Raw genomic sequence first — 15,151 nt, 5'->3', positions numbered from 1 at the left:
TTCTTTAGCATCTTTTGATGACCGCCTGGAGGATGATGATTTTGACCTTATTGAGGAGAATTTGGGTGTCAAAGTGAAACGAGGAGTAAGTGTATTCTTTGTCTTTGTCCTGGGGGTGTTAAGGAAAGCCCTTGAAATTATATCTTTTGGAGAGGAGATAGATCCAGAACAGTTTGGGGAACTTCAGAGAAGAAAAAGATGTTGGTGTCATGCTGTAGAGCCCAGATCTGAGGCTTGTCAGTTTCAAGGGTGGGTCATGGGGCCAAAAGAGCATCACATGCATGTTCTTTCTAGTCTCCCTTGGCTAATATAACTAGAGTAGGAAGATGAGAATGAGACTAAAGAGCAGGCATTCTTACAATAGAACCTTCAGATCCTGATGAGGCAGGTTTTCTCACCACCAGCAAAAGTACCGGCGTGTCAAAAAAATGTCAGATGATGAAGATGATGATGAAGAGGAATATGGCAAGGAGGAACATGAAAAAGAGGCTATTGCAGAAGAAATATTCCAAGATGGGGAAGGGGAAGAAGGACAGGAAGCCGTGGAGGCCCCCATGGCTCCTCCAGAGGAGGAAGAGGAAGATGATGAAGAGTCAGGTATGTGGCATTGGGCAGGGAAAACAATGTTTAGATAGTCATTGAGATGTCCTGGCCCCTAGGAGCAGAATAGGAGGCCATTCTTCAGCTACAGGGCCTTGCATTTGACACAAAAGTTGTTTCAGTCTTTGTACTTTTCTTACTGGCAGGAACTAAAACCATTTAGTCCTGCATCAGCCTTTGACCCTGAGTACTAAACTGTTACTTCTCTACCCAGATATTGATGATTTCATTGTGGATGACGATGGACAGCCTCTGAAAAAACCCAAGTGGCGGAAAAAGCTTCCCGGATACACAGATGCGTGAGTGGGGGTCTGATACAAAGTGGTGATAAAGGCATTGAGTATGCCCACCCGGCAAGGCACATCCTCAGCTCTCAACTATTTTTGCCTCCCCCAAAATGGCATATCCCCAGCTCTCAACTATTTTGCTTCGGTGTCTTATATACCCTCTGTTTGGCAGTGATTTCAGACTGTTCCTTTAAGCCCTGAGAGGTCACTTTGCATTTTAGGGCTTCTTAAAGAATTAAGATATGGGCAAGGCTCCTGCATCCCTCTTCTTCCTGAAGCTCCATGTTTATTCATTTATATTTATGCCTTCTAAATGTGATTTTTGTGGGAAAAGGGTACCTGCATCAAAGTTTACAAGTTAGAAAGCTTGCCAGGTATGGTAGTGTATGCCTGTAACCCTGGTCGCTTGGGAGGCTGAGGCAGGAGGATCATGAGCTCAAAGCCAGCCTAAGCAACTCAGCGAGACCCTATCTCTAAACAAAATATTAAAAAAAGTTAAGGATGTGACTCAGGAGTTACGCAACCCTGGGTTTAATCCCCAGTATCAAAAAAATAATAATAAAAAGTAACTTTGAATGCTTTTGCTCTGAGGAAATACAGTAATACCTTAGTGGAATATAGATCTGCCAAGTAGAGTGTTAGACCCATCTGCCCTATTGCTATTTGATTTCTGTCACTGACAGGTGCCAAAAGTGGGCTTTTTATTCTCTGATAAACAATAGTTTGCCCAGAAATATCCCCTAGCTAAGCCTTTATTCCATAGTGAATATGGTTCTTTTATTTTTATTCTTCTAATTTTCTTAGTTACCTGGAGCAAGTCAAAGATCTGTACAGAGTCTACATTTCTCTCCTCTCACCCACAGAGCACTGCAAGAAGCCCAGGAGATTTTTGGCGTGGATTTTGATTATGACGAGTTTGAGAAATACAATGAGTATGATGAAGAACTGGAGGAAGAGTATGAGTATGAGGATGATGAGGCCGAAGGTGAAATCAGAGTGCGCCCCAAGAAGACCACCAAGAAGCGTGTGAGCCGCAGGAGCATCTTTGAGATGTACGAGCCCAGTGAGCTGGAAAGCAGCCACCTCACAGATCAAGACAATGAAATCCGAGCCACTGACTTGCCTGAGAGGTTCCAGGTAAGAAACCACCAGCCTCTGCCTTCTGCTGATTCACCATCATTTTGAGGCCATGAAACAATCTCATAGCAATCTGAAATTACGAAACCTGTTAACCCTATCTGAACAAGGTCCAGGGAGTCTAGCTCTTACAGAAAATATACTATCACCCTGCTCGTGGATCTTGAAATGGGGCTTTTTAGCAAATTTATGAAGTGTTTATTTCGTGACAGACAATACTGCTGGGTACTGGAAATGGGTGCCAAAGTATCACAGTTTCTCTCCAGAAGAAGTGTATGTTTTCATAAACAGGATACAAGTTTGTTTTTTTTTTTTTTTTTAAAGAGAGAGAATTTTAATATTTATTTTTTAGTTTTCAGCGGACACAACATCTTTGTTTATATGTGGTGCTGAGGATCAAACCCGTGCCGCACGCATGCCAGGCGAGCGTGCTACCGCTTGAGCCATATCCCCAGCCCAAGGATACAAGTTAAAGTCAATCTCACCCTCTTATTTGCTACAGCTCCGCTCCATCCCAGTCAAGGGGGCCGAAGATGATGAATTAGAAGAAGAAGCTGACTGGATCTATAGGAATGCCTTTGCCACGCCAACCATTTCTCTACAGGTAGCTAAAAAAAGATAACTTGACATGAAATAGAAGTCACTTGATTAAGATGGGGGTGTGCTCCTTCCCTGACCTATGCTTCTGTGTGCCTCATACTGAAAATGTGTGTGTGTGTGTGTGTGTGTGTGAGAGAGAGAGAGAGATTTTTTTCTAGATTTCATCTCAAGTAAGGCAATCTTGTGCTATGAAACAGTTCTGTATGATAAGGCAAAGCAAGTAATGGTATCTTGCTGTTTTTTCTTTTCCTACTATAGGAAAGCTGTGATTACCTGGACCGAGGGCAGCCAACAAGCAGCTTCAGTCGAAAAGGACCCAGTACAATTCAGAAAATTAAAGAAGCCCTGGGCTTCATGCGAAACCAGCATTTTGAGGTAGCTGACTCAAGCTTTAGTAGTCTATTGGTTAGAAATTCAGTTAGAGGATGAGAGAAAAGTTAACTACCTAAGTCAGAAGGGACCCCCCCCTTCCCCTTCCCCAGATGTAGTCCCTTAACTCAAGTGTTAGAACTAGCAGACTCATGAACAGAGGACAGTCTACCCTGTCTGCAATATTATCCTCCCCTTTTGGGAAGGTCATGCTTCTGACTTCAAATTCCTGGAGCTGTTGGTGAGAAAAAAAAAAAAGATTATCCTCTGGGAGAGGAGATCCTTGCAGATCTTCTAGGTGACTGCAGTCTTTTTACTACCCTAGGTACCTTTTATTGCCTTCTACCGAAAAGAGTATGTGGAACCTGAGTTGCATATCAATGACCTATGGAGAGTATGGCAGTGGGATGAAAAGGTAACATGGATACATGGCCCCGAAGGCACTATGGGCAGGGTTGGTCACCACTACTACCAGGGTACTATAAATCCAGTGCCCCACTCCCTGGTCTACCTCCCTGGTCTGCTGGTCTCCCCCCCACTGCATCTCTTGATGAAGGAATAGCAGCCTTGGGTCTTCAGGGCTGAGTAACAGTCCTTACTCCTGCCCTGCTCACCCTAGTGGACCCAGTTGAGGATCCGCAAAGAAAACCTAACAAGACTGTTTGAGAAGATGCAAGCTTATCAATATGAGCAAATCTCTGCTGATCCTGACAAACCTCTTGCTGATGGCATCCGGGCTCTGGACACCACTGACATGGAGAGGTAGCACACACGGTTTGTTTCATTACAGGGAGCCCTCAGACCAAAGGCACCCCTGACCCCCAGCAATGTCACTTTGCAGAATTCATGGGTCAGGGCCTTACCCCTTAGAAATCCAACTTGTCAACACATTAAAAGTGATCTTCCTCCAAATTAACCTTAGTTATCCATGTTGATATAGAAAAAGACAAACTCTTGATTTATTTACCAACAATTTACCTATTAGAATTTCAGGTACTTACACTTGGTGATCTGTACATTTATTCCATGTAGATAAAGCTATATGGAAAGCAAATTATAATAAGCAAGCTTGTAGTCAGGGTATGGGATAGTGGGGGAATATATGGGATCAGTATCCAAATTATGAAGTTGAGGAGAAGTCCCAAGAACTTTTTGAACTTTGCGAGATATCTGCCTCATCTGCCTCTCCTTTAATGATTTCATTTCTAACCACCACCAGTCATCTTCAGTTTGATATACTCCTTTAAGATACCTTAGTTGCACTTAAGTTATGGTCTGGAGCTTATATATGTGTGTGTATTGGGAATTAAGGGGCACTCTAATACTGAACTATATCCCCAGCCCTTCGTATTTTTTTATCTTGAGGTAGGGCCTCCCTGAGTTGCTGAGGGTCTGGTTAAGTGGCTGAGACTGGCCTAGAACTTGCTATCCTTCTTAATAATTGGGATTACAGGCATGCACCACTAATGCAGGTACCCATCCTACTTGGAATATTCCCTCCTGAGAATTGGATATCTTATAGAAAAACCGAGTTGAGCGATAACTGAGTAACTTCCTCGGTGATAACTGAGATCTTATGTCCTTTCCCTTCAGGCTCAAGGACGTACAATCAATGGATGAGTTAAAAGATGTCTATAACCATTTCCTGCTTTACTATGGCCGTGATATCCCCAGGATGCAGAATGCTGCCAAAGCTAGCCGCAAGAAGCTAAAGCGTGTAAGGGAGGAGGGAGATGAAGAAGGTGAGTAGTAGGAAAGAAAATGCAGGATACTTGATGGCTGTAGCATTTCCAAGAGTGCCCTTGGCTGGGTGCCCTTCTGGGCTTCTCAACATATGTCAGATTCTTGGGAGTGATTGAAAGCTAAAGCCTAATGACCTATGAATTATCTTTCCAGGTGAAGGTGAAGAAGCAGAAGACGAGGAGCAGAGAGGCCCAGAGCTCAAGCAGGCCTCCCGCCGAGACATGTATACCATTTGCCAGAGTGCAGGCCTAGGTAACAACCAGCCTGGGCATTCTACCATTGAGCAAGGGAGTTACCCAAGAGGAGGGCTAGTGGGTAGGAAGAGGAAAGGATATCTAAAGTCAATCATCAATCCATTGCCAAACCAACCTACTACAGGGTCCCCATAAGCACTTTCCCTCCCACCTACCTCTACTCTATGCTAATGGTCCATCCTCTCCTGAATTCCTGAAGTCATGAGAAATTCACACTCAGAGGAAGAAGAATCTGTCCTATTTCATGTGTCTAATAAAAGCTTTTCTGTGCTTAAAGTCAGGTGTTTTTTTTTTTTTATACTTTTTAGTTGTAGTTGGACACAATACCTTTGTTTCATTCATTTATTTTTATGTGGTGCTGAGGTTTGAACCCAGAGCCTCACATGTGCTCGGTGAGCATTCTACCACTGAGCCACAATCCCAGCCCCTAAAGTCAGTTTTTTCATTGTCCTTTTACAAGTCCAATTCTGCTCATTCATGGCCCTTTTAAAGTCTGGTTCCCACAGCAGCTATTCTGGACTTTGAAAGCCAAAAGGCTTATCAGTCCAGGTGCTTCCTTACATTTTACTCTCTTGTTTGTTTCGTTAGATGGCCTGGCCAAAAAGTTTGGGCTTACTCCTGAGCAATTTGGGGAGAACCTCCGGGATAGCTACCAGCGGCATGAGACAGAACAATTCCCGGCAGAGCCTTTGGAGCTGGCCAAGGATTATGTTTGCAGGTAGGCATGTAACAGGTGACTGGTAGGACAAGAGCCTGAGGGCCAAGACGCCGTTATCCTTCAGCTCCACTATTTTCCCCACAGCCAGTTTCCTACTCCAGAAGCTGTGCTGGAAGGTGCCCGCTACATGGTAGCACTACAGATTGCACGTGAGCCCCTTGTCCGGCAGGTGCTGAGGCAAACTTTCCAGGAGAGAGCCAAGTTAAATATAACCCCTACCAAGAAAGGTAGAAAGGTGAGCTGGGCAAGGGGCTTTGATCCAAGATTTGGCTCTGCTCTGTGTTTGATCAAATTGAATCTTGTGTCTTCTGTTTAGCTGAGCTGTCTGCCTACAAAAAGTGGTAGTCTTTTTTTCTAAGGGTTAGGACCTGCCTATCCATAGACTAATGATTCCCTCTCAATGTATACAGGATGTGGATGAGGCCCACTACGCTTATTCCTTTAAGTACTTAAAGAACAAGCCTGTTAAAGAACTGAGAGATGACCAGTTCCTCAAGATAGGCCTGGCAGAAGAAGAAGGACTACTCACCATTGACATCAGCATAGATATGAAGGGAGTAGAAGGGTAAGCAGAGCCCTGGTCTGGCATCTTTCAGGAAGACTGATGGAAGCAGGGGTGCCTCATGAACCACCATTTCAGAATTAAGCAAGCCATTGTCCCTGGCTCACTCAGTGTTCATGGACATCTGGATGTCACCTTTATCCATCCCTTACGTAGTTTGTATCTCTCCCCAGCTATGGCAATGACCAGACATACTTTGAAGAGATCAAACAATTTTACTACCGAGATGAGTTCAGCCACCAGGTGCAGGAGTGGAACCGGCAACGCACCATGGCCATTGAACGAGCATTACAGCAGTTCCTCTATGTGCAGATGGCCAAAGAGCTCAAGAATAAGTTGCTGTCTGAGGCCAAGGAATATGTCATAAAGGTGAGGATATAAGCCTGGTGTGGTGGCGTACTCCAACAATCCCCACTACTTGGGGCTGAGGCAGGAGAAGCCAACTTAGATGACTTGGCAGGACCTTGTGTAAAAATAAAAAATTTTAAAAGCCTAGGGATGTGGCACAGTGGTAGAATAATTGCCTAGCATGCACTTGGCACTAGGAAAAATCCCTAGTACCGTATACACAAAAATAAATAAAGACTTGTCCATTCTCTGTAGTTGTGTGATTTCTCTAATACAACTAAGAATGAAGGAATCCCTTAGTCATCCTGTGACCAATGTAGAAATACTGAGGCAATGTACCACATAATCTCAGAGGCAGTGGAAGCAGGGTGTGTGAGCTCTCCAACTAAGGACCCTCTCCTACCTTTGCCCACATCAAAACATTCTTGTTTGTGTCACTGTCTCTGTGCACTGCCTTGTCTCCAAAAGCAAAATATGCTTTTGGGGGCTGGGGATGTGGCTCAAGCGGTAGTGCGCTCGCCTAGCGCGCGTGCGGCCCGGGTTCGATCCTCAGCACCACATACAAACAAAGATGTTTTGTCCGCCACTAAAAAATAAATATTAAAATTTAAAAAAAAAATATATGCTTTTAGGTTGTAAGTCTGCATTAAAAAGTAGGAGGATGTGCACATAATGAATGCACTTCTTTACATATGTGTGCTCTTCCTTGGCACACTTGGTGACCCTGATGACTAATGTGTGTCTCCTCCCAGGCCTGTAGCCGGAAGCTCTATAACTGGTTGAGGGTGGCGCCCTACCGACCAGATCAGCAGGTAGAGGAAGATGATGACTTCATGGATGAGAATCAAGGGAAAGGCATTAGAGTCCTAGGCATTGCTTTCTCCTCTGCCAGGTAACTAACTCTTCCTTCCTGCCTGCTCTGCACAGTCTTTTATCTGGCTTTTCATTTTATTCTCTTTTTCATAGCTTTACATGACTGAATATTGCTCTGTTCTTTTTCTGGGGGCTGCAGAGATCACCCTGTGTTCTGTGCTCTGGTCAATGGTGAAGGAGAAGTGACAGACTTCCTCCGGCTGCCCCATTTTACCAAACGGCGAACTGCCTGGAGAGAAGAAGAACGGGAAAAGAAGGCAAGTCTCCAGGATGGGGGTTTGTTAGCAAGTATACATCCTATAATTCAGTGGGATAAGTGTTAAGCAGCATTCCCTGCAAGACCCTGATTATCTCTGATCTGGTCACTGACTTTACATCCTGAGATCATTCTCATTCCATGGGCAGTAGATGGCACTCATGTTATCTGATTCAGAATTTTCAGAGACCTTGTGTGCTTCTGGGCTGCCTTTGTTACCTCTTTTCTCATTAGCATCTAGGTCAGATTGTTCCAGGAGCTGAAAGCCACTAGGACATGCAGCCAAACTTTTCCCGCTTTATCCTTTCAACCCTTCTTTTGCTAGAGAAAGAGGATTTAAATTCATCTAGTTGGTATACTTCTGAATTATTTTTTCTCCCATAACAGTATCTTACAATTTAATTGTCAGAGCCTCATTCAAAAAAAAAGAATAACAAAAGCTTATTTGAAATTTTTTTTAAAAAATCTTAAAATGGAAATCAGAACATCAGCATAGTCCTAATAGGGCGTGATTTATATAAATAAGGCCCAAGTGTATTTACACCACACCCCAAGTTTAAGTCAGAAGTATAATAATCTTAAGAAATATTAACACATGCTTAGTACTCAAACAAAAGGCCCCAAATTCCTTGTCTTGTGTTCTGCTTATATACCATGTGACACCATGTCTAACATTAAATATCTATTTTAAGAAGGACAAAAACTATTTAGACACTTACCCCACTGGGCATGTAGTTACACCGGAGACCATCTGAACCTTGCCCAGCTATATTTGGGGGATGACAGAGGTATTGAATTATTCTACCTAGGAAATTAAGAAATATTGGAAAGTTGGGAGCAGCCCAAGAAAATGAGGGCCAATGGCTAAGTATTAGTGGGATATGGGTTTTGGTTCATAAAAAAAGAGAACAGTTTTCTACCTCTCCATTCTTCAGATCTGGCCAAGAAAAGGAGAGATGTACAACATTTCTAGAAAGGAGGAACAAAATGACACTAGAGTTAGAAATCCAGGGACTTATGGAACATCACCATTGAGAAGTTCCCTGGGGCTCAGATAAGCCTGCTTATCAATCTCATTATCATGTGCCAGATTTTGCTTTTTGTTAACACTGCTGCCCCCCTTCACTATGTTATACTTAGATTTTCAGCAGAAGTCACACCAGAGTGGGGCACGGTGATACCTACCTATATAATCTCTGCGGCTTGGGAAGCTGAGGCAGGAGGATTGAGAGCTCAAAGCCAGTCTCAGCAAAAGTGAGGCACTAAGCAATTCAGTGAGATCCTGTCTCTAAATAAAATACAAAATAGGTCTGGGCATGTGACTCAGTGGTCAAGAGCCCCTGAGTTCAATTCCTGGAACCCGAAATAAGAAAGAAAAAGTTATACCAGAAATGAAATAGGGAGGCTGGGGTTGTTGCTCAGCGGTAGAATGCTTGCCTAGCATGTGTAATGCACTGGGTTCAATCCTCAGCACCACATAAAAAGTAAATAAACAAAATAAAGATGTTGTGTCCATTTACAACTAAAAAAAAATTTTTAAAGATAAATAAATAAAAGAAATGAAATAGGAATCCACAAAAAAACTATAGGATATCAAGGTGTCAAGAAGTTAAGACATAAGAACTGTAATAGGGATTCCACATCTTTGTACTAAAAGAGAGGAGATATATTTACCATGTTGACCTTTTCAAGGGGTCCTCACCCAAAAGAGGGCAAACTCCAGTTCTTTGTTTTCCTTGATAAAAACTAGGACCTGAGTGGGTGGTGGGGAAGAACTAGGGCCAATGGCTAAATGTTGGAGGGAGATGGGTTTTGGTTCACAATAAAAGAGAACAGTTTCCTACCTCTCCATTCTTCATATCTGGCCAGTGGTTACTAATGTCATCAGAGTGAGTTCTAGTCAGTAGAAGGGTTAAGCAGAAGCAGGCTGGCCAGGTGTGTGGGAATGGATCCTTGATAGCAACTTGGACCAGATGTTCTCTGAGACTCTTCTAGCTTTTGCTGTTCTCCAGTCTTATAAGATCTCAAGCTACATAGGGAGAAAGAACTACCTGAAATCTCCATGCTCAGAGCCAATTAGCTCTGATTTTCTTTCAATCCAGGCTCAAGACATTGAAACCCTAAAGAAATTTCTTCTGAACAAGAAGCCTCATGTGGTGACAATTGCAGGAGAGAACAGGTAGAGGCACTGGGCTAGGCCTGGTTGAAGGCCATGACCAAAAGTAACTCATCCTTTATGGTTGAATTTGGCATTTGCCTATAATGGTTAGAGTTTTTGATATCCCCAGGGGATATTGTTCCTTTTTGTTTTTAAAGCTCTTTCCTCCTTACCCCATCCCAGATGAGAGACCACCCATTCCTGAGAAAATATATCCATTGACCAATATTCCTCATCCCTTCAGGGATGCCCAAATGTTAATTGAGGATGTGAAGCGCATCGTGCATGAGCTGGACCAGGGCCAACAGCTGTCTTCCATTGGGGTGGAGCTGGTTGACAACGAATTGGCTATTCTCTATATGAACAGCAAGAAGTCAGAGGTAATGCTGCAGCCCCACCCTTTGGGCATACCCAGATAAGTGCTATTAATCTCAGAGATATTTAATAGGAAAAGAAAGCCCGCTCTGATAAATACTTTTAAAATAAGATTAGTACTTTTCTTTTTAAAAGACGAAGTCTGTATTTATTGCCAGGCGTGGTAACGCATGCCTGTAATCCCAGCAGTTTGGGAGGCTGAGGCAGGAGGATCATGAGTTCAAAGCCAGCCTCAGCAACTTAGTGAGGCCCTAAGCAACTCAGTCTTTATTTTAAGACTTTGTCTCTAAATAAAATACAAAAATGGGGTGGGAATGTGAGTTAGTGGTTAAGTCTCCTGGGTTCAATCCCCGGTACACACACAAAAAAAAGAAAGATTATCGCTACCTGTTCACTTAACATTTGCAGAAGTTTTCCATGTTGCCAGTTATAGTTCATTTGGGGAGCCCCTGAGGTTAAATTGGTTCTAGAAAAAAGGGTCCTAGAAAAGAAAAGAAAGTGGCTTCAACCAGAATGGTTTGGATTTCCTCTTGGTGGTGGTATGAGGGGACTTTAAGGCCCTGCTAACCCTCATTTGACTCTAGGCAGAGTTCCGGGATTATCCTCCTGTACTGAGACAGGCAGTCTCTCTGGCTCGGCGCATCCAAGACCCTCTGATAGAATTTGCTCAAGTGTGCAGCTCTGATGAAGACATCCTATGTCTCAAATTTCACCCCTTGCAGGTGAGTAGATTTGACAGGCTGACTGTTGAGTAAAAAAGCACAGTAACCTTATCCCTGCCTGCTGTATGTCAATAGGAACATGTTGTGAAAGAGGAGCTGCTGAATGCCTTGTACTGTGAATTTATCAACCGGGTCAATGAAGTTGGGGTTGATGTCAACCGTGCCATTGCTCATCCTTACAGCCAGGCCTTGATCCAGTATGTCTGTGGCCTGGGACCTCGAAAAGGGACCCACCTCCTGAAGGTAGGATTGAGTTAAACTAGAAAATTTAAAAATTACCATTTCATTACACATGAAGACATATTTATCAGTATGATTTGACAGATCAGGAAGACCATGGTCAGAAAGATAAAGCATCTTGTTCAGAATCACTCAACTAGTGAGAGTTAACACTTCAGACCCAGGTGGCCAAAGCTATCTTCTTCACTACTGTACTCTACTGGCTCATAGAATAGATGGCCATAAGCCATGATTTGAAAGAGGAGAAAGCAAAGGAATGCTAGACGTGAATCTCAGGATAGTGGAATAATTTTTCCAGTGGGAAGAAAAAACATTTAGCATTTTTTGATCTTCAAAAGTATTGGTAATATTCTTTTCCTTAAGATGAGTACATATTGTGTCAAACTTTCAAGTTTGCTAATTATAGATAGTCTGATGGGTATAATCTAGTTCATTGAAGAAATGATTTTAGTGGTAGATAATGTGGTTTTGTGTATAGTTAGATATTGATTGGGGCAAAGTTCCTTTGTGGAGTCATGGAGGGCTAATAAAGAGACCTGAAAGCAAACTAAAGAGGTGGGGCATGCTTACTGTCCTGGCTTACTTGAGTTCTCTCCCCCAGATTCTGAAGCAGAACAACACACGCCTTGAAAGCCGCACCCAGTTGGTCACCATGTGCCACATGGGTCCCAAAGTCTTCATGAATTGTGCTGGCTTCCTCAAGATTGACACAGCCTCCCTGGGGGACAGGTGATGCCCTCTGCCTAGATGGGCCAAGAGGAATTCCCTTTGGACTTTGATTTGGGGTTTCAGGGAATTAGGGCTGCCAAAGGGCCCCAAGACATTTAAATTAGGAAATGTTTTAAAGATAAAGAGTCTTTATTTGGTCAAGAGCCCCTGACCTATGGAAAAGATCAGCTCAATTATGTGAGGCTTTTTTCATGTGACAGAAACATAAAAGGTCCAATTTAATTTATAAATTAAGGACAGAAAACACAGATTCTGTTCAGTGAACACAAACTTATTTTGTTATTATGGTTTGATGCAGCCATATAAGGGTGGGAATAGCAGGGGCAATGGAAAAAGTGTGGGTATGAACAGATATGGAAGGGGGAGAGAGATTTGTTATGTTTTAAGATGATGTTATTGAGAGAAAGTTCTATTCACTTGGACTTTGGACTTCACTATTGACCTCTTCCTCTCCAGAAGTTATCAACTCAGTCTTTGGAGGATCTTTTCCACGGGCACATAGCTCCTCATTCAGTAATGGAAGTCAGTGGGGAAATAGGCTTCAAGTTCTAAAACTTCATTTTCCACTCAGCTTTGCTGTAACACTCCACGAATAACATAGGTCCATGTGAGTGCACGGGCAAGACCAGCCTGGGAAGGCTTTATGGGGGAAAATAGCTGTCAGCAAATTCTCAGAGGTCTTTTTTTCCCCCTTCTTGTTTTATCTTAAGACTCATATAAGTTCATTATATAAAATTCAACATATATAAATATTATGCAGAAAGTGGAAGTCCCCCATAATCCCACCCCCCAGAGATAACTACCATAACAATTTTTATGTATATTATAATAGTTTTTCTAAATTTTATTTTTGCTATGCATTTACTAACTACCCATTTACTACAAAAATGGGATCATATGGTTCATAGTGTTTTGCAGTGCATTTTTCACTTATCAGTATATCGTGGCCATCTTCCCATATCAGCACACATAGATCTACCTCATTCTTTTTAATGGCTGTATGGTGTTCCATCGTTTGGAGGTGCCCTGATTTATTTAACCAGTTCCCCATTGGTGGACATTGGGTTGCTACTAGAAGCTTCTCCTTCTATATCCTACTCCTTTTCTGCCTTTCCTTTAGCACTGACTCATACATTGAAGTCCTTGATGGTTCTCGTGTCCACCCTGAGACCTATGAGTGGGCTAGGAAGATGGCTGTGGATGCCCTGGAATATGATGAATCAGCTGAGGATGCCAATCCTGCAGGAGCCCTTGAAGAAATCTTGGAAAACCCAGAGCGACTCAAGGACTTGGACCTTGATGCCTTTGCAGAAGAACTGGAGAGGCAGGTGGGTGAAAGTATGGAATACCTGGCAGAAAAACCCATCACAAGTGGCCAGAGAAACCTTACGTTAGTAGAATGGCAGACTTGATCCTCTATTATCCCTGAGCATGCGCTATCAGGTCTCTCAAGGAAAGTTTTAGCCTGCTTCTTAAGGAGCCACAGAAGTCTTTGATGTTGGTAACTATAATTATGAAGAGCAGATAGGAATTATCAGAGTATCATCACTACAGTTTCCTTCTAGGCCTCTTTCCTCCTTTCTGACTGCAACTTTGCATTTATCTGTTTTACACACAGGATTTCATGAAGCATTTTCAGTACACAACAGTGCCCCTTGCCTAATTTTGAAAACTTCCTTTAGCCAGGCATGGTGGCACATGCCTATAATCCCAGCTACTCGGAAGTCAGAAGCCAGAGGATTGAAAGTTCAAGATCACCCTAGAAATCTTAGCAAGACCCTTTCTCAAAATAAAAAATAGAGCTAAGCATATGGTACACACTTGTAATCCTACCTACTACTGGGTTCTAGGCCAGCGTGGGCAACATAGTGAACATAGTAAAACCCCATCTCAAAAGGAAAAAAAGAAAGTAACCTTTACTAAATGTCTAAAAGAAAGAAGAGAAGAATCCCAGCTAGCCTACTCCCTTAATTGCCCTGGTTTAGGTTGGGGAACAGTTGCAAGGCTTTTCCTGATGAGCATCTTCCTTAGGGCTATGGCGACAAACACATCACATTATATGACATCCGGGCAGAGCTGAGCTGTCGGTACAAGGACCTCCGAACAGCCTACCGCTCTCCCAACACCGAAGAGATCTTTAATATGTTAACCAAAGAAACTCCAGAGACTTTCTACATTGGTAAGTTCTGGGGCTATATTTTTTTGGGGGGAGGAGGATACAGTGGAGAATGAAAGAACACTTACAGTATACATCAAACCAAGCAGTGAAAGCAGTGGTTCCATTAGAACAAGGCAGATCTATACTATAGGTGGGGAATACCAGAAAATCTTTTAAAATAAAAGAAAGTAGGAGCCGGGAGTGGTTGCGCATGCCTGTAATCCCAGTGGCTCGGGTGGCTGAGACAGGAGAATAGCAAGTTCAGAGCCAGCCTCAGCAAAAACAAGGCGCTAGGGATGTGGCTCAGGGGTTGAGTACCCCTGGATTCAATCCCCAGAACCCCTTGCTCCTGCCCCCCCACCCACCACCAAAAAGAATGTAGGGGTTTGGGGCTGGGATCGTGGCTTAGCGGTAGAGCCCTCATTTAGCACGTGCAAAGCCCTGGGTTCAATCCTCAACACCACATAAAAATAAATAAATAAATAAAATAAAGGTATTGTGTTCAACTACAACTGAAAAATAAATATTAAAAAAATAATAATAATGCAGGAGTCTGACATGGTGGCACACACCTATAGTCCCAGCTACTCAGTAGGCTGAGGCAGAAGGACTGCAAGTTCAAAGCCAGCCTCAGCAACTTGTCAAAACCCTGTCTAAAAATAAAAAATAAAAAGAATGTAGTTCACTGGTAGAGTACCAGGGTTCATCCCAATATGGCAAAAGAAAAAAGGAAAAAATGTTCTGTTACTAAAAGGTTGGTGGGAAGGAGTCACCTCTCCTGTTTTCAGTCTGTTACCTGTTCTCTCCTTTGCCTCCAGGAAAGCTCATTATCTGCAACGTCACTGGCATTGCTCACAGGCGTCCACAGGGTGAAAGCTATGACCAGGCAATCCGCAATGATGAGACAGGGCTCTGGCAGTGCCCCTTCTGTCAGCAAGACAATTTCCCTGAACTAAGTGAGGTATAAACTGCATTGTTACCATAATTGTAATCATTGGGCTTCTTTAATTGAATGGCTTGAT

The 15,151-nt window shown here is 43.0% G+C and overlaps 1 protein-coding gene across 2 annotated transcripts in view; it reads left to right on the top strand.

Annotated features, from left to right (window-relative positions):
• Supt6h (SPT6 homolog, histone chaperone and transcription elongation factor) overlaps window positions 1-15,151 on the top strand; it is a 31,902-nt gene that overhangs the window by 8,220 nt on the left and 8,531 nt on the right. For both annotated transcript variants that reach the window (XM_026388787.2, XM_026388788.2), the window contains exons 4-27: window positions 9-85; window positions 405-597; window positions 815-899; window positions 1,751-2,024; window positions 2,527-2,628; window positions 2,883-2,999; window positions 3,319-3,408; window positions 3,613-3,755; window positions 4,587-4,735; window positions 4,890-4,988; window positions 5,579-5,708; window positions 5,793-5,943; window positions 6,119-6,273; window positions 6,444-6,639; window positions 7,371-7,510; window positions 7,631-7,748; window positions 9,850-9,926; window positions 10,150-10,285; window positions 10,865-11,002; window positions 11,078-11,245; window positions 11,844-11,971; window positions 13,092-13,299; window positions 14,003-14,150; window positions 14,948-15,090. In XM_026388787.2, the coding sequence (XP_026244572.1) occupies window positions 9-85; window positions 405-597; window positions 815-899; window positions 1,751-2,024; window positions 2,527-2,628; window positions 2,883-2,999; window positions 3,319-3,408; window positions 3,613-3,755; window positions 4,587-4,735; window positions 4,890-4,988; window positions 5,579-5,708; window positions 5,793-5,943; window positions 6,119-6,273; window positions 6,444-6,639; window positions 7,371-7,510; window positions 7,631-7,748; window positions 9,850-9,926; window positions 10,150-10,285; window positions 10,865-11,002; window positions 11,078-11,245; window positions 11,844-11,971; window positions 13,092-13,299; window positions 14,003-14,150; window positions 14,948-15,090 (3,365 nt within the window). The remainder of the gene's footprint in view (window positions 1-8; window positions 86-404; window positions 598-814; window positions 900-1,750; window positions 2,025-2,526; window positions 2,629-2,882; window positions 3,000-3,318; window positions 3,409-3,612; window positions 3,756-4,586; window positions 4,736-4,889; window positions 4,989-5,578; window positions 5,709-5,792; window positions 5,944-6,118; window positions 6,274-6,443; window positions 6,640-7,370; window positions 7,511-7,630; window positions 7,749-9,849; window positions 9,927-10,149; window positions 10,286-10,864; window positions 11,003-11,077; window positions 11,246-11,843; window positions 11,972-13,091; window positions 13,300-14,002; window positions 14,151-14,947; window positions 15,091-15,151) is intronic.

Source organism: Urocitellus parryii, chromosome 7 (genome assembly GCF_045843805.1).
Source record: "Urocitellus parryii isolate mUroPar1 chromosome 7, mUroPar1.hap1, whole genome shotgun sequence".
Taxonomy (NCBI): Eukaryota; Metazoa; Chordata; class Mammalia; order Rodentia; family Sciuridae; genus Urocitellus; species Urocitellus parryii.
Note: the sequence above shows the minus strand (reverse complement) of the source record. Positions and strands in the feature narration are given on the sequence as shown.